General features: G+C 36.9%; 3 protein-coding genes across 6 annotated transcripts; 2 read left to right on the plus strand and 1 right to left on the minus strand.

The window, feature by feature from the left end:
* Positions 1–41: 41 nt before the first annotated feature.
* On the plus strand, positions 42–5,208 carry LOC137951494 (uncharacterized). Of its 2 annotated transcripts, none has more exons than XM_068798183.1 (9): positions 42–240; positions 1,347–1,805; positions 1,916–2,090; positions 2,183–2,477; positions 3,088–3,160; positions 3,279–3,369; positions 4,110–4,189; positions 4,286–4,565; positions 4,850–5,208. In XM_068798183.1, the coding sequence occupies exons 1-8, from the start codon at positions 175–177 to the stop codon at positions 4,526–4,528; spliced, it is 1,482 nt and encodes a 493-aa protein (XP_068654284.1). In that variant the 5' UTR covers positions 42–174; the 3' UTR covers positions 4,529–4,565; positions 4,850–5,208. The 2 variants fall into 2 exon arrangements, with proteins under 2 accessions (XP_068654284.1, XP_068654285.1); XM_068798184.1 differs by having other exon boundaries at positions 177–257.
* A 544-nt stretch (positions 5,209–5,752) lies between these two features.
* LOC137952202 (small RNA 2'-O-methyltransferase) lies at positions 5,753–13,231 on the minus strand. 2 transcript variants are annotated; one of them, XM_068799277.1, is made up of 10 exons: positions 13,120–13,231; positions 11,887–12,195; positions 11,011–11,103; positions 10,348–10,802; positions 9,980–10,234; positions 8,855–9,795; positions 8,628–8,779; positions 8,401–8,517; positions 8,067–8,183; positions 5,753–6,350 (listed from the first exon to the last, which is right to left on the minus strand). In XM_068799277.1, exons 2-10 carry the CDS (start codon positions 12,151–12,153, stop codon positions 5,904–5,906), a joined length of 2,844 nt encoding a protein of 947 aa, XP_068655378.1. In that variant the 5' UTR covers positions 12,154–12,195; positions 13,120–13,231; the 3' UTR covers positions 5,753–5,903. The 2 variants fall into 2 exon arrangements, with proteins under 2 accessions (XP_068655378.1, XP_068655379.1); XM_068799278.1 differs by lacking the exon at positions 13,120–13,231 and adding an exon at positions 12,899–12,919.
* Positions 13,232–13,515: 284 nt separating this feature from the next.
* Positions 13,516–22,950, plus strand: LOC137951909 (uncharacterized). Of its 2 annotated transcripts, none has more exons than XM_068798890.1 (12): positions 13,516–13,600; positions 14,758–14,860; positions 15,318–15,400; positions 15,570–15,645; positions 15,759–15,826; positions 19,122–19,206; positions 20,036–20,157; positions 20,350–20,433; positions 20,630–20,776; positions 21,934–22,042; positions 22,133–22,252; positions 22,594–22,950. In XM_068798890.1, exons 2-12 carry the CDS (start codon positions 14,770–14,772, stop codon positions 22,665–22,667), a joined length of 1,059 nt encoding a protein of 352 aa, XP_068654991.1. In that variant the 5' UTR covers positions 13,516–13,600; positions 14,758–14,769; the 3' UTR covers positions 22,668–22,950. The 2 variants fall into 2 exon arrangements, with proteins under 2 accessions (XP_068654991.1, XP_068654992.1); XM_068798891.1 differs by having other exon boundaries at positions 14,768–14,860.
* The last annotated feature ends 65 nt before the right edge of the window (positions 22,951–23,015 follow it).

The raw sequence follows: 23,015 nt of genomic DNA on the forward strand, positions 1-23,015 counted from the left end.
TTAAACGGGTTTTTCCTTCTTTTCCATCTCCGACACTCGTATTTTGTATAGCTCGAGTGACAGTTCTCTTTCTCATCGGATACTGGCCAACTGCTCGGAAACCTCTCAAATCTGGGGCTCTGCTTTTCGATTTTTTTAGAATTTAGGGTCGAAATCGGTGTTTCCTAGGTCCTGATGGAGAATTCGGGAGGTGAAGCGCTGCCTGGTGGAGAGAGAATGCTTGATTCCCCCGATCGAGAGGTATTTTTGAGGAAAAGGTGTTACTTCACCTCCTCGTCCGATGAACTTTTTTGTGTTAAGATCTGGAAGTGCTTGTGATGTTTTTGCTTCTTGAAGTTTTGGATTTGATTCAAGGCTTTTGTGATTTATTGTTTATGTTTTTCTTGCGTTCATTTTACGTGAAGTGGTCGACTTGGGGAGTTTGATGTAGTTTGATATTTCCGAATTCTATGAAATATTTTGCTTTTTGTTTGATGTTCGTATTAGGAACTTGACCGTTGGATACGTGATTGGCCTGGTAGAGTTTTCTGTGTTTTTTTTTCAGTAATCTTCTGGGGAAGTAGTGTAGGTTTTTGCTTGTGAGCTGATCATTTTAGCTTTTTTTTTTTTTTGCTCGTCTCTGGTTCGGTTCTTTTATCTTGACATGAACTTTCAGTTACAATTTGCTCCTCCAATTTTGAAAAGTTGTATGGATATTTTTATTGCTTTCTTGTGCCTATATACTTCGACAGGAAACTCCATTATAGAGAGAGGTATTTCAAATTGAACATACTGTAACTATTCTGGTACTAACGTTCAATGTTCGATTTCTTTCACCTTTTTCTTTATGGTCGTTGATTTCAATTTCTATTTACAGTTTTGGTTCTTGAATTGGTGCTTTGACGTGCAATGATGTAAAGAAATGGTCTACAATTTCGCCCTCTTGCTGATTCTTCTGGCTGCGTATTTGAAGTCTGACATAACAGTTGAAGCTCCGAACTGTGTTATTCTCATTTAGTGTTTTTAATGCTCCGAACTGTGTTATTCTCATTTAGTGTTTTTAATGCTCCGAACTGTGTTATTCTCATTTAGTGTTTTTAATGCTCCGAACTGAAATTCTATTCTGTTCTTTATGCTGACTTGGTTCAAATGAATAAATATCCAAGTATCTCAAGATCTCTGTTCATCTAGTCCTTCTGAATGCTTGGACCAGTCAATGAAGTCCCCCATTTTACATGCTCAGCCAAGATACTTCTGGATGTATTACTTGCCTTATTTTCTGTTTGAGCTTGTTAAGTTTCTTATGACAATGATGTTCATTTATTTGAGATCTTTATCTGATTCATGGGTCCTGAATGGGTTTGTAGGAAACCGAAGGAAAGGATGAGAGATCATCTGCTCAGCATGCAAGAAGACCAAACCTCTCGTCACTTCAAATTCCTGTTAGGTCCATGGAAAATACGTGCCTTACTTCTTCAAGGACTAACAATCCATCTTTGTCAAGTCCAAGTTCTACAAGGGCAGGATTGCCTCCAAGGCCAAGCCCAGCAAAAAACAGACCATCATCTATGAAAAATTTACTTTCTCAGAAGAGCTTCAGAACTCAAAGCATCCCAATAGAATGTGATAAAACAGTTCTGCTCATTCCTGGAACCCCACTATCGGAAGAACGGCAAGATAAACCGTGTAGCTCAAGGCCATTTTCTCTAACAAAAGTCTTTTCTTCTGCCAAAAGGACTAACTCTTTACCAGTTACTCCTATTGCCAACTCAGGTTCAGAACCTGTACAAGAAAGACAAGTGGCAATCCAGTGTGACTTAGCATCTGTGAGTGCTTTTGCTTATATATTCTTCATCATCTTAAAATCTGGTCAAGTGTCAACGATATTCGCTCATGCAAGTGTAAGGATATAAAAATAAATTTCTTTCTCTTACAGAAACCTGATGTTCAACGTCACATAAAACGTTCACTATCAGTTCCAGTGAATATTAAAAACAGAAGTTTGGGGCGGATGGATTCTTTTGGAGGGTTGATTAGAATAATACCTGCAACACCTCGTGTTCCTACAGTTGATGGGCCAGAAACTGATGATGCTCCAGCTGCAGATATTGGTAGAATTACCGTTTGTTCTCTAGTTATACTTGATGATAGATACCATAAATATCTTAGTATTTAATCTTCTGATTTATATTTGTTGCCGCAGTTGAAGAAGGCGGTGAGGACATACCAGAAGAAGATGCTGTATGTAGAATCTGTTTAGTTGAGCTTGCAGAGGGGGGTGAGACTCTTAAAATGGAGTGCAGTTGCAAGGGTGAACTTGCACTTGCCCACAAAGACTGTGCAGTGAAATGGTTTAGCATTAAGGGGAACAAGACTTGTGATGTTTGTAAACAAGATGTTCAGAACCTTCCTGTTACATTATTGAGAATACAGAACACTCAAACCATTAGTAGACATCCAGCACGTGCACCTCAACAAAGAGAAAATAGTCAGTATAGGTCTCTCTCTTTCTCTCTCACTCTGAACACATTCTTGAAGTTTCAATTTCACAAAGCATCTTCTGCTTAATTTACTGGTTTGTGCAACTAGTGTGCCTTTCTGGTCAAGTTGATCATTCCAATAATTGGAAAAAGGAATTTGAAAAGGCTTACAATGTGACACAAGCAGCAACTCTTGAAAGCAGCTTATGAGATTGTAAAAGAGTTCAAAAGACATTTGTTATTTCAATGCAAAATTAGTGAGGTTAGAAAATGATGATGTTTCAAAAGTTACTCCTAGCCAAATTCTGATTGTACAATTGGTTTGTGAAACCACTGAAAAGTGTAAACCGTACCCCTTCTAGATGTAGCTATACCATTCATGCTTCAAATGGTTAAAAGATCTTGTCAGTTGTTATGAGAGGATCATAATAAAAGATATTCATCTTCATCATGAATATCTTGCAAGTGAGGATGTATTTCTTTTTGTTTTCATCATCATTGGTTTGACCAGTTGATTGCACTTTGAACTCTCCATTCAAAAGTTGAATCTTAGCATTTTATTGAGATATGTTCATTTGCTTTCTATACTCATTCCCATGGATTCAAGTGCAACATTTAATTTTTGTAGGGTATGGCAGGATATTCCTGTTCTTGTGATGGTCAGCATGCTTGCTTATTTCTGCTTTCTAGAGCAACTCCTGGTAAGTACCTAAGCACACAACACGCTGGGAGGGTCTAGTCGTCTATTTCTATGTATGTTTGCTATCTTTTCAAATTTTATTACCTTTTGGTTCTGACATTCAATTGAAATATGAATAGGTCTCTAAGATGGGATCTCATGCGCTTGCAATATCTTTGCCTTTCTCTTGTGTTTTGGGTCTCCTCTCTTCAATGATAGCTTCTACAATGGGTAAGATATAAAGGATACTTTTAACTTCATCTTTGTGTCCTTTTTTGGGAGGTAACTTTGGATAACCTCGCTTCTTTTCTTCTTCTCTGGGTACGTCGTTGTACTTCTCAACTGGCCACATGAAGGAACAGATAGTGGTCTTTTTCTTTTTCATTTACTATTATTGTGCAACTCTAGTTTATAAGGAAGCTAAGGGGTATAACATGTGATCCAGCATGCTGCTGAGCAACTGAAGGCAAAACAGGCAAGACCATTTTGACATTACAATATAACTATTTTAAGCGATGTCTATGTTGTCAGTATGGTTATTTCAGTCAGACCCCTACAAGATGTTAATCAACCTTTCATCTCTCAATCTATGAGCTTTTAATTAATATCTGCTTACTCAGAACCTGTGGTAAGTGTCTATCATGTCACGTACTTTTGAAAGAACTAAAGGAGTATTAGAATCAAGCAAGGGGCCAGTCAACGGTAATTGCTTACTGCACTCTTCAGGCATGCCATTTTTCTAGAAGGTCCATGGGATTGTGTTCTACCTATCTCATAAATAAATAATTGTCGCTTTGCACTGGTAGATCTAAAACCCTGAATGAAATCGACTTCCTTCCATCTGTCTAGAGTCTCTTGTTAGTAGTGTGTTCCCTGTTACTTTACTTTTTGTCTGAAATTTTAATAATTTTGCTGATATCTCCTCTAGTCTCTCTTGAATGCGATTTGACTTACAGTGGTTAATGAATCAGTGAGCAGGAGTTACATTTGGGCTTATGCCTCCTTCCAGTTTGCAATTGTCATCATGTTTGCTCACATCTTCTACACAATAGTTAGTACAATTTTCCTTTTTCCTCAGGGCCTTCTCCAGCTTTGATGCTCTTTGTATTGTAACTAACTGAAACCCCACTGTATGTTCATCGTGCAGCTAAATGTCAATGAAATACTTTCTGTCCTCCTGTCCTCATTCACTGGGTTTGGAATTGCAATAAGCACAAATTCTTTGCTTGTGGAGTATATGAGATGGAGAGCTAGGCGAAATCTGCGGGCACTATATCACCAAAATGACCGAGCTATACAACGACAGGAACAGGGTAGGGAGAATCTCAGTGCACAACCTGCAGATAGTGTGACACATCAAGAAACTAGCAGGGAGGGTGTGAATGTGTAAATGCTTTAAGCTTGGGTAGTTCCGGTGAAACTTTCAGGTAATTAAACGTGCCTCCCTGCTGTTTGATTCAGTTAATTGTTGACTTCTTAAAAACATATGGAGATATGATAGTAGATACCCAATTCTTTTCAGCTTCTAAAACAAGTTAAAACTGTTGTAGTCCTGGAACACATTTTTTGGTCTGCTTTGTTGACTGGTGATCGTTACTGTACTTTGTGGTTCTGGAACACATTTTATCATACCGATTAGTTAATTATTGCATCAACTTTCTCAGCCTTTTGATGATCTAAAAGTGGCTTGTGTTTCATTTTGTCTGATCAGTCCATTCCGGAGACAGCAGGGGAGCAGGTTGTTTGGCTGGACCGAGTCAAAAAGTTGATTTGACTACGTTGTTGAAGATCTTTCCAGCCGTGCAACCATAAAAAGTGAGTGGATTCTTGTTTTAAGATTGCCATTTCTTTGTATCATCGAATGCTCGAACAGGGGAAGTGCCCTTTTCATTTGAAATATATTTTTATACTGTGTATGGCGTCATGGATCATGAAAAGAGGAAATATATTGGAATTCGGAAAGCTGTGAAATAACTTTTTTCTCTATATGCCAAGTGAAATTTCAATACTTTTTTCTTTTCTACTTTTTTTTTAGGACTAGCATATGCCAGCCGGAATTGGGGGTGGTTTTTTACATTAATTTTTCATGAGAAAATCTCAAGGCATCAACGAGCATCTACGACGGGCCCCGTCTCCCTAAGGCGTTATTAGGTGGGATTTTTTATTTTCACCGCATGATAGAGAGACGCAATATAGAGAGACGCAAAAGGGTAACCCAAAGCCCCCTTACCCTCCAGGGGGTTTACACAGAGGGGTAATCCTAATTTTTTTTTTTTATATATTTGAAAGCATTGCTATTAAGGTGATTGTCATGAAGGATTATTGAGGATCCTGTGTTACGGGAGAGAAAGGCTATTTACCCTTGTTACTTTATCACTATAATGAATTATTACAGCAGTAAATAACTTTTATACATATTGTATTCTCATGTTTGATTATTTTTTTTTTTGTAATTATTATTACTCTCGTTAGTATTGAATTAGAGCATCTAATTCCTAACATATACAGCAAAAAAGAAGAAGAGAGGAAGAACAATAACCCCCTATTCATACAAAGAAAGCCGAAGGAAGAGGCTGGGGGTGGCGCCCGTTAACCACTTTCACTGCAATGACTCAGGAAGGATACCTTTCATTTAAGTTTCTAGTCAAGAAAATTTTGAGAGCTTCTACATCTAACTGTCATACAAACAAGGAGTACAAAGTTTTCTCCTGCGTGACTTAAAATACAAGTAAGTTAGGTAATAAAAGCTTTTTGAGAGAAATAAATTAGATAGCAGACCTGGGCCTATTGTTAGACCATTCCCATATGTCTTCGTAAATGTTGGCAGAATCATTAGAGTTTGAGCAATCCTTCACTTCTGATTTCCTCTGAAATACAGCTATTTGAGAGGCAAATCCGGGCTCTACATCAGCCGATCCACCAACCCCACTAAACTCCACACTGTAGTTATGTCTTGAAGCGAGATCCAAAGCCCAGCTATTGAACTGTTCCCTAGTCCACTCAAACTTATGGTCATGATTGCGGAATTTAAATGGTTGAGATTGTGTACTCACATCTGGGTCCTCTTCTCCTCTACTACTAAGAACAGTTTTTTGAAGTATAGAGTTGTATTCATAATTGGGCGTTGAGACAAGGAGGATCTCTGGGCAGAAACAACTCAACACCACATCCCCAAAGATGCATGCTTGATCTTCTTCCATATGTTCAATCACCTGCTCAATCATGTTAATAAATAAATAACTTTTAAGGAGCAACAAACAACATTAATTGCACAATTGTAAATTTATTTTTCAAATCCAAAACTTGAGTTTTCACTCAACCTTTTATTTTCAAAAACAAAAAGATAAGGCAAATAGCTCACAACAAAATGAAAGTTTTAGAATTTATTTATGTAAAAAATTAAAAACAACAATAAATATAAATAAAGAAAATTTATTCACACTCACCAAATGAACATAAAAGTTTTGTTATCCATGTTTGGGAAATTCTACTAGTACAATCCCTAATCACTTGGAATTTTAAAAGAAAGATTTCTAATTGATCCTAAGATGTTTTAAATATGGATATGCATGCATAAAACATGTTGAACATACAAATGACTTAAGGATCTAAAGCTTTCAGTGACTTTATTTTTTCTTTATTAAGCTCTCTCAATGCATCGAGCAATATTTATTTCTTTTCCGGTTGCAATTGGAACAGAAGTACCAAGAAGAAGCAAAATAAAAATAAAAATAATTTACATTTTAATTGTTATTTTTTTCTTCACTTGAAGAGAAATTACGAATAGAAGAAAAAAAGACATCTTTGTTTAGCTTTACTAAGTTCTCGCAATGTAAGGGGCAATATTTAATGTTTTTCTATTTTGCACTTGGACCGAAAGTACCAAGAAGAAGTTAAAAAAAAATACGATAATATTTATTGTTTTTCTTTTTTGCACATGGAGAGAAACTAAGAACAAAAGCAAAAAAAAGTATGACTTTGTTTTGCTTTATAAAGTTCTTGCAATACAAGAGGCAATATTTATAGTTTTTCTAATTGCACTTCAAATGAAAATTCCAAGAAGAAGCAAAACAAAAAGTACATCTTTGTTTCGCTTTTTAAAGCTCTTCCAATGCAAGGGGCTATATTTATAGTTTTTTCTAATTGCACATCAAACGAAAGTTCCAAGAAGAAGCAAAACAAAAAGAACATCTTAGTTTTGCTTTAAAAACTCTTGCAATGCAATGGGCAATATTTATTGTTTTCTAATTGTACCTCAAATGAAAGTACCAAGAAAAAGCAAAAAACAAGTATGTCTTTGTTTTGTTTTATAAAGCTCTTGTGGTAGGTTACTAGTGTACTGTAAATGTTTCTTCAATTAAGTGAATGATAGATCACATGATACAAGAGCTAAGGGAAAGACACCCAAATGGGATTTGCATAATTTTTCTTTTCCTCCTCTTCTCCTATTATCTTTAGGTTTTTTAATATTCTTCACTGATTGTAATTGCACCTAAGAAGACACTTCTAAAAGGTAACAGCTTCAATTCAAAATGGCCCTAGACAAGGACAAGTCATTGGGTAGCGTTAAAAGAAATCCTAAGAGGTTCGGCACCTAAAAGCACATCAAACTTTTGAAAGAGTAAATACAGCTACTAAATATTTTTTCCTCTTTCATCTACACTGGGATATTGATAGTAGATAACTTCTTCTGGTGACATAATCAGTGCTAAAATGTACCATATGCTTTTAAAGAAGCGCATGTCTTTTACAATTGTTGGCTAATCTTAGAAATTCACTTTGTAAGAGGATTACTAACATCTAGAGGAGTCATAGTCGTCCTAGACAAGCACCCAATCAAGAGAAAGAGCAAGAGAGTCTAGAAATGATGTATGTATATATGTGCATATATAAATGAATTTAGATTTGAAGTACAGAAAAGGGACCACCTCCAAGCAAGTACCAATGTCAAACCCATATAACCGAGAGTCAAAATCAGTAATCGACCCCTCATAGAGCACAGCAGTTCTGACAGTGGAATTCACACTCAGTTTAGAATGAAGCATCTGCAATTTCAAAAATATCCCGACCAGGTCATGAAGATCACAAAAAAAGTAAGTTTGACAATAAACCCAAATTCATTATGTAAAGTAAAAGTCTCAACACTTAAAAGCAAAGGATTCTCTGTTCAATGGATACCAGATCCCCTAGGTACAACCAAGCAAATTACAAAATAAAAGACAGAAACTCAAACAAGAACAAATGTATGCAGATATTTCTGACCTTTGCTGCACGGCAGAGACCTTTCTGTGAAATATCCACACCAACAATTTTCTCCAAAGATGTGGGATGATCCAACAAGGAATCCAGAAGGCTGCCAGAACCACAACCAAAATCAACCTGTACATGCAGGTAAAGTGCAAATCGATAATGCGAGTGCAAAGCCTACCCAATAGAAGTGAGCAGAAGAACAATGGGAAGTAAGAGAATTTGGCAAATTTATCCAATACCAAAGAAGTAGCATTAGCTTCATATATATGCTTCAGAGCATAATCCACCCTTTGTTTTGATAAAGGAGGACTGAACAAGGCCTGCTCCATCCTGTCCTCTAAGGGTTCTGTTATCTGCAGTAATTGAACCGAATACTCTAAGCAGCAGTCTTCTGCAAGACAAAGGGAAACTCTTTATAATGCTGATTAAAAACAATAAAAACGCATATTTTAGAGGCAGCACTCACGTAAAGATAATGGCAAAAGCAACTTGGTAGATTCACCAGCAGAAGCCAAAATCAAGTCCTCAGAAGGTATTTCTGTAACAAACTGGGCATTCTGGTTCAAAGAGAGCTGCATCACACATGCTTCAAGCTGATGAATGACAGCACCAACGCCTACCTCAAATTGAAAGTCATCTCCGCTTTCAAGTGGTTGGGTCAGATAAGAATGTCCATCCCTCAATAAAGAAACACTATAACTTATACATACTAACGACCCAATAGATGGGCAAGAACCAGAATCTGGACCCTCAATCTTAATAAGGGAGATTCCATTTTCATGGTTCTTATTTGGATGGGCTTCTGAACAACATTTCTTCAAAATGCTTTTTGGCCAATGATTATGAGCAGAACGACAAAGCATGAATTCTCTAGTAAAAACATCAGGGTAAACATGAACTCCTTGAGCATCCCCAAAGCGAGTCAATTCCTCCACGGAAATATCTAATTCCTTGAAATATTTATTTAAATAATTAAGAACTTTTAAAGCAGCACTATGGATAGCATCACTCTGTTTCCGAAACAAATCTTCTGTCGAGTACTCAATTATAACATCATTTCCCCTTGATAAAATTTTGACTTCACAACCAAAACTGCTCCCATTCCCTACAGATTTTCCATTTGTGATGTCATTTACTTCTCCAGTTGAACGTCCAGACATGCTACTTGATAATTTCAATCTTTTGCATTCTTCAAGTATTTCGGAGGAATGCTCAGAATGGTCTATGACTTTTGTCATAAAGACAGGTTCCAATAGGCGATGTTGCCGGCAGAACATACAGAGGAGATCCCTAGGTAAAGAGCCTCTCCAATTTGAATGCAGGGTAAACAAAGTGGGTAGCTCTGCAGCAAGTATTGCCTCTCTTGATAATTTATAGTTCCCACTGGGGGTTCTACCAATCAGCACCCTGCAATAATAAATCCTGTTAAAGAGGATAACCTCAAGGATTGTACACCTTTAGATTAAGTTTAGATACTACTGGCCTGTACCAATTAGTTGGGAGAACCATTTAAAACTTATCAAGAATAAGAACAAAGATGAGGAAACTCAGTTATCTGCAGATAAAAAAAAAAAAATTATCTTAGGCCTACCTATAATAGGAATCAAGTGACACATCCTTGTGGAAAAGATTTGTTGATTTCCACATGTATCCAACTATTGACATGACTGCATCACCATAAATCTTTTGACCTGAAAAATAGGAAGCCCTCTCATTGAGCTCCAAAGCTGTATTAATGCAATCGGTTGCATGTGAGAGCACATCCACAGATGAATCAGAAGAGAAAAGTGGATCATCTGGAGCAGAAAAATACAATCTCATCTCTGAAGAAGCTTTGCCAATAGTCCTGATAGCAAAAACACCTAGAGTTGGATCAAATGTACACTACAAATTTAATTTTTGTACTCCATATAACTTGTGGAAGTGTAGATATGCTTTAAAATCTTAAGAATGGCCTACCTTGAGACCAGCATACGAGAATAGTCACTTAGGCCAAGTCTTTTTGCAACAACATCCATGTAATATTCCTTAGAAGAAACATAAAAATGAAATGGTTCAACAGGCTTCACCAAGGAGCATGGAATATACACTGCTTCAATTTGAATTCTCTCTGTAGGATCTAAACCCTGGTCAACCAACGCCTGTATACAATCAGGAGAGTGTGGGTGTTGCTTGCAAACCCATAGCGTCCCTTCAGAAATGTAAACAGAATCAGACAGTCTGGCAGCCTTCATCACAATTGCTATAGTCAATGAAGGACTTAGTTCAGCCCTTGGGTTGATGGACTTGCATAAATTATTCACTCTGGAATCATAAGTAGCGAGGACTGAAATGGGAAGCAGGCCAAAAATGTCACCCTCTCTCTGAACTGCTGCTCTGAAGTGGCCCACCAATGGATGAGATGATGACAGGAACTTCTCAGTGGAATAGCAATGGTAAAACAGTCAGGCAGTGTCAAGATTCTTTTTTTAATCAAAGATATTATTGAAACTCGCTAAAAAGAAGTAAAAAATTATTTCTATTAAGCTCCACATGCACAACCAAACATTATGCAACTAAAGCATGAACAGCTGATGATGTCGTTAACCATTTGAAATTAGACAAACCAGATGGATAACCAACCTCATCTGAAAATAAATAAGAGAGACGAGCGACTAATACATCCCATGTTTCTTGAACAGTTAGATTTTCTGTTTTTGGCTGAATAATACCTAGCTGCAAAAGAAACGAAAGCACAGGTTTAGTAAAGCAGGAGAGAATAGAGTTTAGAACAATCCAAGAAAAGAAGAAACACAAATGCAGTATGCTATGGTTAACCAAACTTAATTCAAACTCCTGGCATAAGCCAACATTTGGCTGCACACAGCCAACAGAATTCAGAATAATCAGTAACTCATCTTAAATTTACGAAGCATTCAAATGTAGACAAGCAAAAGAGCGAACAACTAGCTCTCACATTTGTTAAATATATTTATTTTAGTAAAAATGTTACCAAAAAGAGTGGATCTCCATCTTCATGGAGTCACAGTAATGAATGTTGTAATTTTTTTTTAAGGACAATAGCTTTATGGCAAATAAGTATTTGACAAATGATGTCGTAAATATTTGACATGAAAAGAGAAAATAAATGAGTTTCAAGGATGTATTATTGAAAACATTTGAAAATGAAGATAACATTGAGCAGAATTTGAGAGGCCTCAAGCTGCATACCAGCTAAACAATAGATAAGACTTTCAAGAGAAATAGATAACTTGTCATCACTGAGAAAGCTGAGCACCTTTTAGAGAAAAAGACCAATAAAAAGGTAATAGCTCTAACAATTACCCCCAGGGAATTCACACAAATGCTGTATATTCCACCAGGAGTTCCATGTTTCGTAAACCTAATCCAGTCACTAGATTCAAATTCTTATGATAGATGCAAGGGTTAAAAGGCAGTACACCCATAAAACAGAAGATAACCTAATTAGTTTAAAAGAAATAGCTATTAATAGCACACCTTTTCTATAGCCATCTTCGCAGCAGACTGCTCTGCATCCTTTTTCTTTGTAAAGGTATCAGAAGTAACAGAACAATCAGGGAGTTCTAAACAGCAACGGAATAAACTATGACCTGATTGAGGGATCACCAGTCCAGGGCAGTCATTTCCAGCAGACTCCACTTTCTCAATCTTATACACTGCTCTTTCACCATACTTTTGGTGGAGAAGAGCCTTTGGAGTAACTGTTCTTTTACTGACAGAAGGCAGACTTTCTAGAGTCTCCATCAATCTCTCCAGGACAGATAGATAATAGAATATACCAACTTCCTGTGGCAAGAAATTCAGCAACAGGACCAATAAGCAATAATTGGCTTAGCAAATCTTTGCACACAAATTATGAATAAAGAAACATTGAATGTCATGATTTGCATGCATCCCAAAAACATGCATCTGAATTCGCTGGATTTAAATGTAAGAGGCCATTCTTTTCGAGATAAAATTGACGGATATACACAGGCTCCGCCAAACTCACCAGTCCTACTTCTACAGCATGTAAGGTCCAACTGAGCAATTTATTGCCAATTTTTTACAAAAGTTCAATTATAACCCGAAACTGTAAGATAAGAAATGTTCTACAGATTGCACAAGGACACTCATAAGCTTACAGAGGCAAATATTTAAAAGTGTCCAAAGTGGATTCGTTAGCAGAACTGCCAACCAAAATAGGGTTCCCGTGCGAGGCCTACAATTGAGAAAATAAAGAAACCAACAAAATCCCCTTCTAAGATTAAGGCATTACGAATTCAGAAAAAGGAAATAATGCAAAGAATCTCAGAGGCTAGGACTACCTTCATTGTGAAGAAATTACAAGTCGAAAAAACTAAGCAAAATCAGTTGCAAAAAAAGACTGAAGCTTTACCATTACCACTACGACCAACGTGTGAAACCGCAAGAAAACAACACCGAGTAAAAATTCATTATTAACCAATGCCGGGTCAAAGAAATCGACTTCTCGACTTATACAACTTACATATAATTATCGAATTGGCTAATAAATTCATCGGCACCGTACGAGTCTGTTGCCTTAACCTGGACGAGTCCAAATTAGACTAAAAGAAGCAAAAAAAACACCAGAACACAAAACTTTCCAAGAAATTCTCCATGCAATATAGACGATCGCACGCCAACATCATAAACAAAGCCCGAGCTTTTACTTTCATTCTTGGATAAAAAAGATTCTTTTTCTTTTACCTTTCTTTTTTCTCCTTCCGCACCCAGTACAAAGAACGAGAAGAAATATTTCGATATCTGGCTCGGGATGAAGAAGATGGATTATAAACCAGAATTTCTTGCTGCTCACTCAAGGAGGTCGCACGCTTTTGAAAATAATCATTAGACTGTACGCTTTTTTTGTGTCCCGAGCGAGGGATATTTAGTGGAAAAGATTCTCAGATGTGGCCCCCTTTTGATTCGATCTTCACTTGTGAGCCCACAAATTTTGCTTCGTCTTGACCATCAATTGGGCCTTGATCTCAATAATTTAGTGGACCGTCGATTTAGTGGTAGCGGCCCACGGGAAATTGGCTACACTCGAAACGCATCTTGGCTAAACCTGCTCCACCTCCGGGCGTTCGTGCATTAAAGAAAGCCCGTTTCATCTTCTCCTCTCTCTCTCTCTCGCCGGCGGTCCCCGTAGGACGACATTTTCGACCGTTGTGCGAGCTGTTTTCAGGTAATCCTCTTGTTGTTGTTTGCACGAGCTATCTTTAGTTGTTCGCTTATGTGATTCAATTCTCTTTTTTTTGTTCGCTTATGGATAGTGGGAAGGTCGAAGATCTGTCCTGAAAATACTAAATTACTGAGTTATTTAGTTTTAGTTCTGATTCGATGTCTTCTCTTATTTTTCCTCGATTGAGCGACTTTATGGGTACACGATTTTTGGTCTTCTCTAGGTCCCTTTTTTTTTAATCATATAGAGAAAGCGTTAGATTGTTCTGGCCCGAAAACGAAAAAGAAAAATAAAGTTAATATTTTTAAATTTTTTTATCTGCGGGATTATTTGAATATATTTAATTAACCGGTAAATCAACAGTAGGTACAGATAAAAGTTTTGAATTTTGGATTCGAATGTGACACTTTTGATCTTTGAGTTTGATGGCCACGTGTTTTTGGACGAGAGATGGAGATTTTGAGTAAGTTAGCCATTTTTTAGAGAAGTCTGTGAACCATTTGTTCGGAAAATTGAAGAGCTCATTATGTGTTAGATGGTCGGACACAGCTTTGTTGCTCTTCATATCTGTATATTTGCCTCATGGGTTTTAAACATGTATAGATGACCCACTGCATGAATCTGGTTGTTGGCTATATCTTTGCCTCTTATATTTCCATTCTTTAAGTCAAATTTTGGAACCTATTGGTTGAAGGATTTCTTTTGCTTTTTATCACGGCTTGTTGCTCTACTTATGGACTCCTATATAGTTTTATACGGGTATTACCTGGAGAAAGAGTCAAAATTGAAATAAGTTATGATGATTCAATGAGGGGATTTATACTGCAAACTTAGAGTTGGTCTCAGCATGTGACCATGTTATGCGTGTAAACTGGAATAATTGATGTTCTACTACATCAGAAAGTTACAGGCTTCCATGCTAGGAAAAAAGAATCCCAAAAACTGGGAGAGTAGTAGGATTTGGGAAATCTTATAAATATTATGTTCAATTCAGTATTTACTGACAACTTGTCTGGTTTATTGCAAATGTTTGCTGTCGGTATTCAAAATTGTAAGTATCACTTTGTTTGTTGTTGGTATGTGATATATGCTGCTTGATAACTGTCTGTTTATTTTTAATTTATTTTTAGTTTATCTCTAACCGCAACCATTCCCTCAAGGTTGAAGCAGAAATGGGCGTGAAACTACAAATGTTAAAGAATTTTGATGCATTTCCTCGTGCAGAAGACCACTTGTTGCAGAAGACTCAGTCTGGAGCAGTTGGTATGCACTTGTTACTTTTGTTCTATGAATTGATAGGGAAGTTTATAAAAAAAAACTGCTGAGTTATTAGAGGGGAAATTGATACTTCTTTATCTCAATCTTTCATCTCTTCTCAACTCATGGAGAAAATCAGCTGTATTTTTACACTCATATGCAGAACATAATCTATTCAGTTTATTTCTTATTGCAATTTTTGATATCATGTATCTGCTATATCCTCTTCTTATTCAATCTTATGGTAATGAAGGAAACTTCAACATTATTTGTTTTAAAAGAAGAATATATGTTGTTGAAAAGTAAATTATGTTCAAAACCAAACTCCACAAAAACTTTGGCGCAATATTTAATATTTTTTTGTCTTTGATTCTCCAAATTAATTGATTGACTTCCTTTCTAGATGTAATCTTTATTCTCCTTTTTCACAAAATGATTGGAAATGGTTTTGCTGTTTGTGCAGTCTCTATAATTGGTCTAGCCATTATGGCCACTTTGTTTGTGCATGAGCTCCAGTATTATCTCACAACATATACAGTACATCAGGTTACTCTCTCTCTCTCTCTGTCTCTCTGTCTCAGTATTTTTCTGGTATTGTTTTCTTGCATCATTCATGTTATATCTTGCTTAGATTGGCTGTCCTCACAGAGGGTGGGTGACTAGAACATGGTCAATTAGTGTCATCACTCACCATATTCATATGTATCTTGCATAGATGTCTGTAGATCTGAAGCGTGGGGAAACCCTTCCTATCCATATAAATATTACATTTCCTTCATTACCATGTGAAGGTAAGCATTTCATGGTTTCTGAATTCCATGCATTTCAATCTGTACATCTAAATCTTCATTTGCTTGTGCCTTGTGAAATATTTTCAGGGAATAACTTTATGCATGCTTTGCAGTTTTAAGTGTAGATGCCATCGATATGTCTGGAAAGCACGAGGTGGATCTGGACACGAACATGTGGAAAGTAAGAATCCTGGTTCTTCAAAAAACAAAAAGAATTCTGGTTCTGGCTGCTGTTTACTTATAGTTGTAGTATACTATTTCAAGTTTCAAGCAGCTTGCTCTTAGTAATGCTTTATTGTGTTCTGCAGTGTATCAACTTTTTATTACCGACTAAATAAACAAGAAAAAAGTTTCTGAGAGTGAGATTATTAACTTGGCATATTCTGAAATTTTCTCAGTTAGCACAACTCATGCTTTCTGATATTCCAAAAGACAAAGAAAATGTAGCGGGATCTCCTAACATGGAGAAAGAGTAACAATCACAGGAGTCAAGTTTGAACTCTTTGTGAACAAAGAGTTCAATAATCATATCTTTGCCTTTTCATTTGGAAAAAGTGATCATATTATTATGTTTGTCTCTTTTGCTCCCTTACTTTCTCCTTTAGAACAAGCAACAAATGAAAGGAAACTAACTTTAGTAATGATGATTGCATTCACTTGCAGTCCTTGCTTAGTGCAGATGCATTTTCTGCTGAAAAAATCACATGAACAATCTTGGCAGCTATGGGTTCTCTCTTTGTTCATATCAAAGTTACTCTTTTTCGTTTTTATCAGTATTACTAGTCCTGCAATTTAGTTCATGGTAGAAAATTTTGGCCCATTCAATTTTTTTCTTTTTTCTTTTTTGAAAATGTTCAGAGTTTCATTGAAGAGAGGAACGGGAAGAGTACAAAATACAACAATTACATGAAGGCCTTGCACAACAAGCAAACATAATCAGCCAAATCCAATAAGACAATTATGACTCTCAATAGTATAATTCAGAGAAACACCGATCCTTGCAAGATTATCTACTAGACCATTTACGCTTCTCAAAGTATGAGCCCTTGTAATTGAAGATCTTGACTTAAGTAAGAGATTTCATCATGAATGTGCTAGAATCTCCAAGGAAGTCTTGACAAGTACCATCCCAAACACTATAGCTGAGTCTCACTGAATTACCATTGGCAAATCATAATGTTTCTTGTAAATCTTCGGTCCACAAAGCAATGCTCAGAGTTCTGTCTCAACATCTCCTGAAACCTCAAAACACACAGAATACGCCCTTAAGATCTGTCCTAGAAAATCTCAAAGAATACTCCCACCCTCTGCAGGGTCCGAATTCCTTCTTGAAGTATCGTCAAAATTGAGCTTGAACAGGGGGTTTGCCTTGGGTTAACCCTACTAGTTCTGGAATCCACAAACTAGCCATCTCTTGCCAATGAGCCCAAAGAATAGTACTAGTAAACTGTTGGAATGAGAAACACAATAATATAATCCCCCCCCACCTTGAAAATGTTATAAGTTGTCAAACTTTATTAAGTTCAACACTTGAACTGATATTATGTAGGAGCACCTTCACTACTTTCTTTTACGTTTCCTCTGTAGCATATGTTTAACATTATTCAATTTCCTTTTCAGAAAATCTGCTATTGGCATAGAAAATGCAATACTAGAAAAAAAATGCACTACTAGGATAAAAATGGCATTTTATCCTACTAACTTTTTTTTTTCTTCAGGCACATGTTTCCAAGTGGTGCACATTTTTTTCCTCTGGCGTTGCATTTTCTATCATTGTGCTGATTTTTCTTTTCTTGTCGTGTTTCTATGCTTGTGGTACATTTTTTGAGCTTGTGGTGCAGTTTCAAGATGTGCACTCACAATTGCTGATTTCTTATCCTAGTGACTCAAATATGTTTTGACATGTGTCCTTTTGCTCATTTTATATTAAACTTTTATTGTTATACCCACCCTTTAGGTGTGGTCTGGTGTGATGTTGTGTGTGTTCTCATGTGATGTGGCATGATCTGGTGCACAACATAGAATTTTTTTTTTTTTTTTTTTTTGGCAACATGGTTTGCGAAAATTTGAAGTTGGAATGCCCTTTTCTTTTCCCTCCTTTTGCATATGGAAATGGAGGTGGGTTGATTTCTGTCTAATCTAGAAATGAGAGGTGGGCCTTCCCGTCTTTTCCTTTGGGGAGCTTTGCCCCATCATGCATGAGAGTATGCCATGTGACACCTACACGTGTACGGTGAAAATGTTTGAATTACAAGGTGGAAAACGACGTGTTTTTAAATGCTATTGTGAGTCACTAGGATAGAAAATGCATTTAAAAAATGTGCTTCTAGAATTGAAGATGCACTACTAAATCAGGAAATGTGATATTAGCATAATAATTGTGTAAGGGTTTAGTAGCATGCCACAAGGATAGAAAATGTGCCATTACTATGAAAATGTTGCATTTGAGAAAAAAATTACTATAAAAAAGGCTTCATTAGGGGAAAAATGTGTCAATATAGTAAAATGCTTATTTTATTTAATGGCACATTGTTTTCTTAGTGATGCATTTTTTTTTCAAGTGGTACATTTTTTCCTAGTGTTGCATTTTCTATCCTTGTAGTATGCTTCTATTTTCTTGTTGGGCTTTACCATGCTTGTGCATGTTACTATGCTTGTGGTGCATTTTCAAAATGCCGCACTTAGAATGGCACATTTTCTACCTTAGTGACTTGCAAGGATGTTATGCAACGCACTGGTTTAGAGCAGCACCAACAAACATGCACCTAAGACTGCCTTGCAATGATGGTGCACCAATTAGTATGAAAATGTTGCATTGGAGAAAAAATTAATAAGAAAAAAGGCATCATTAGTGGAAAAATGGATCAATAACGTATAATGTGTATTTTATCATAATGACACATTTTTTCCTAGTGATGTAATTTTTTTTCAAGTGGTACATTTTTTCCTATTGTTGCATTCTCTATCCTTGTTGTATGCTACTACTTTCTTGATGGGCTTTACCATGCTGGTGGTGCATTTTCAAAATGCAGCACTTAGAATGGCACATTTTCTACCTTAGTGACTCACAATGATGTTTTGCAGCACACTGGTTAGAGCAGCACCAACAAACTTGCACCTAAGACTGCCTTGCAATGATGTTGCAACCATTAAAAAAAAATGTTGTCTTGGTGATAGGATGAACTAGCCAATAGAGATAAGGTGGAGTGTGAAATGGAAGGCAAGATTTGAAGAAAGGTGATCTAACAGTGGAGTAGCAATTATAAAACTAACTTTATAGCCAACACCAACATAGTTAGGATGTGACCTTCAAGAAGAAACTAGACTTAAAATTGTGCAATGTGGCTCTTACCTTTCATTTCTAAGATCTTACTTTTACAGGTCATTACTTTCTGCTGGAGTGAAGCTCATGCCAAGGAATACCACTGTTGTTGTGTATGTTATTTCTGAAACTTGACACTGTGTTCTTTGTGCAGTTTCGCTTGAATAAAGATGGGTACATTATTGGGACAGAGTACGTGTCTGATCTTGTAGAAAAAGAACATGCAGCTCATGGACATGGTACTATCCTTCCCACAATTGACTTATGTTAATCAACTAAACCGTTATCTGCTTTTTTAGGTCCTCTTGATCGGGTCTGCGTATCTCAGAAAAACTACATTGAAATTGAACAATTCTCCTTGTACGTTTGATATCATGTGATACGTGAATGCCAGTATATATGTGCTTAAGGATTTAAAAGTTGATCATCTATACACACTATCTTCAAAACTAATGTTTATAGATGTTTCAAGTGGTCAATTGCACATACTAGGGTTGTAGTACAAGCACTTTTGACACAGTCCACTTGTCTAAGTCTCACTAGATGGCATTATCATCATAGGGTTCAGCTCCTTTTCAGTTAAATGCCCTTGGGACCTCCTCCAAACATTTTAACGAGGTTCTTATACTCTAGTTCAGTGGTCCACCCAAGTCACTATTACTACATCCAGTCAATACTGCATAAAGATGTGCATGTACACTTTCCAAATGTCACAATATATGTTTATAAAAATAGACTGAGCTGCCTGAAGCTTATACTCTGGATCCATAAGCAGTAATCAACTGATCTACTCTCTCACTGGGGTGAAAGCTTTAAGTTAATCTGAGAGATGTTGAATGTGAATGTAACTGGTGGATCCTTGTATTTGAAGATAAACATGAAGATTCTCCGAAATCTATTTGAATTAATGCCAGATTTCATCCTGTTCTCTGCTGCACTTGAAACTCATTTTCGTACAAAAATTATTTACATGGATGCTTCTGGCTATGGCATGAGGACCCTGTAGTAGTGATGCTTGTTGTGGATGTTATATGGTACTCATTGGTATACTGAAAATGTTTCAAATAGATGACAGTAAAACTCACCATGAAGATTCCCCTGAAAGGACACATTCACATGGTTTTGCTGAAGATGCTGAAAAGAAAATCAAGGAAGTAAAGCAAGCTTTGGCAAATGGAGAAGGATGCCGGGTATGTCAAAACAACTTTTGTGTCGTTGCACTAAGAAGATCCTTTATTTGAATCTCCAGATTTTTTACTTTTTTCCTTTCCATTTCTTTTTCATTTGAGTAACATAGAGGGAAATGTTTTCACTAGTCTGTGTAACATGCATTGTGGTCATTAGGTTTCAATTTCTCTAACCTTTTTTCTTGATTCATATAGGTCTTTGGGGTGTTAGATGTTCAAAGGGTTGCAGGGAACTTCCATATTTCTGTTCATGGCTTAAATATTTTTATGGCACAGCAGGTTAGTTATTCTGGTGTCTTTACTGTTTAAAGTCGAGCAAGATTCCAAGTGCACTAACCTGCTTGTAAGAAGCTCTTTGGTCAGTATTAGAGCACTGTTAGTCCTTCGGCTACTCTTATTCCTCAAAGACGTGGCCTTGTTCATAGTATTGTATGTAGTTAAAAGTATCCACTGAGGTTTTCTTTTATTTCTACAGATTTTTGAAGGAGCAATCCATGTGAATGTAAGTCATGTAATCCATGATTTATCATTTGGGCCTAAGTATCCAGGAATTCATAATCCACTGGATGGAACGTCTCGGATTCTGCATGAGGCTAGTGGAACATTCAAGTATTATATCAAGGTGAGAAGCAGAAACTACTGACACTTGAGAACTGATGGACTGTAAATTTGAGGCTTCCAGAGATATGGTAGAAACTAGGGATGGTTAGTGAGATTGGATTTTTTAAATCCATATGGATTTGGAAATCCATGTATTTTATGAGTTCTATGAATTTTATATGAAGAAGTCCATTTTTTGTGAGAATGAAGTAAGTTTTTTATGCAAACATAAAAAGCTATTTGTTGGAGACCAGGGTAAGAAGAGGACTTACCGGTGTTGGAGAGACAGTTCCGAGAAGAAGAAAGCTGTCAATGAAGTTGGTCTGGCACTGTCTAGACTTCGAGAGTCTAGAATCCCCCCTGGGTCACCTATTCTTCTGTCTCTCCTCCCTTCCCTGCTGCCCGACTCCTTTATTCCTTATTCTGCTAACTAACTGTCCTCTAAGGGACAGTTTTGCTGCTGCCAGGTGGATGGGTCCCACTGGCTTCATGGGTGCCCCTTCTCCTTTGCCTAACTGCCTCCTTCCTTTGCTTTGCCTTTCCCTTTCTGCTGTATACACGTAGGATGGGGATGGGGGTCTATCACTATTACATACTTTAAAAAAAAATGAGAAGGGGGATGCTTGTCCTCTTTGTCTGACTAGAAACGGAGGGTCCCTTCCCCCTTTCATCCCCCTCTTTATGTTACAGAGAGGTTGATCTCGACACATATGAAGTTTGACCTCTGAAGGTATTTTTTGGGTAGATTACATAAACAAATCGGCTATCCAGGACTTCCAAAATCAGAACAAATTCCACCTTCAACCCCTGACTCATGCAGATCCAGCCAAAATAAATTTTAGAAATCTAAACGACTTGTCCTCTCCAAAAAAAAAGTTTTTATCTGTAGGATAAGTGACCAGCCGTGCAGGATTTTTTTGTCAATAGATTAAAAGAGAAGTAGGGGATGTTCCCTTGAGGGACGACTGAGATAAGTACCTGGTTTCCTCTCTAGGAATTCATTTGCCCATCGTGAGTCTTGCTTTGCGAACAATGAGTGAGCATATCCATGAGAACTCCGAAGTGTGGACTCTGTCATTGTAGTGCCTCTTACATTTTCTTTTGTTGTTTAGTAGTCTTGGACCTATATGTCTTTTCTTCTCCTTTAAATTCAGAAATCTGTTTTTTGCTGTCATGTAGATTGTACCAACTGAATATAGATATCTATCAAAAAAAGTTCTGCCAACAAATCAGTTTTCAGTTACTGAATACTTCATGCCCATGCGTGAAAGTGACCGGACATGGCCAGGTTTTTGCAGCTACTGACCTCTTTAACAGTTTTGTTGAGCTCATGTTCGTCTATGACTATTAGTAATTGCCTCCTTTGTCCACTCTACAGCTGTTTACTTTTTGTATGACCTTTCTCCGATCACCGTGACAATCAAAGAAGAGCGACGTAGCTTTCTACACTTCATCACTCGTCTCTGTGCAGTGCTTGGAGGTACATTTGCCGTGACAGGTAAATATTTTTTAGTTTTACAATTCAAAAGTTGCTGATTGTTTTATGAATATCTAGATCCTTGCCCTTCTGATTGGTCATACCTTCTAAGAAAGTTTGTATTTCTCTAGCCTTTTCTTTTCCTCACAGTCGAGTTTGAGAAACAGAGATTCTCAGAGTGCTAATAGACTACTGGTCAAATGTTTGTAGTGATGAAGTGATGTGCTAACATGATTTGCTGCTAATTTGGTTTGATACAAATCCATCTCTCTGGGATCCATGATTTTTTATCGCCTATCAACAACCTACATTAGTGTTGCAGTTTCTTCATCTAATTACAATACTACCCTCATCATTTACAGGGTTGCTGGACAGATGGATGTACAGGCTTCTCGATTCCTTTACAAAAACAACCAGCCGAAGCATTTTAAGGTGAACCCAGGGAGGTTTTATCTGCTGGTTATGGAGGAATTGTGCTTTGTGCCAAGCTTCCTCCATTTGGTAAATGAGGTCACATGCTTCAGGGGGTTTGATAGACCAAGTTTTTGGAGAGTCAAATATTATTTGGGTCAAGAACGGATTTAAGTTATCTTCTCTTTTCTTTGCCTTGTAAAAATTTAGCCGAAGACAAATTCCTAAACGCTGAAACTTTTGGAGGGTCCGATCATGTATCGACTGTAATCAGTTCAGTTATATAAAAAAAAAAGTTATTTATTTTATTATATTTATTTATATTTACAACAACGTTTAAGAATTAGATGAAATAAATATCTGAAAAAAGTAT

Source organism: Aristolochia californica, unplaced genomic scaffold (assembly GCF_029961685.1).
Source record: "Aristolochia californica isolate CCGP_79_NKW_82.1479 unplaced genomic scaffold, dmAriCali1.0.hap1 SCAF_15, whole genome shotgun sequence".
Lineage (NCBI taxonomy): Eukaryota > Viridiplantae > Streptophyta > Magnoliopsida > Piperales > Aristolochiaceae > Aristolochia > Aristolochia californica.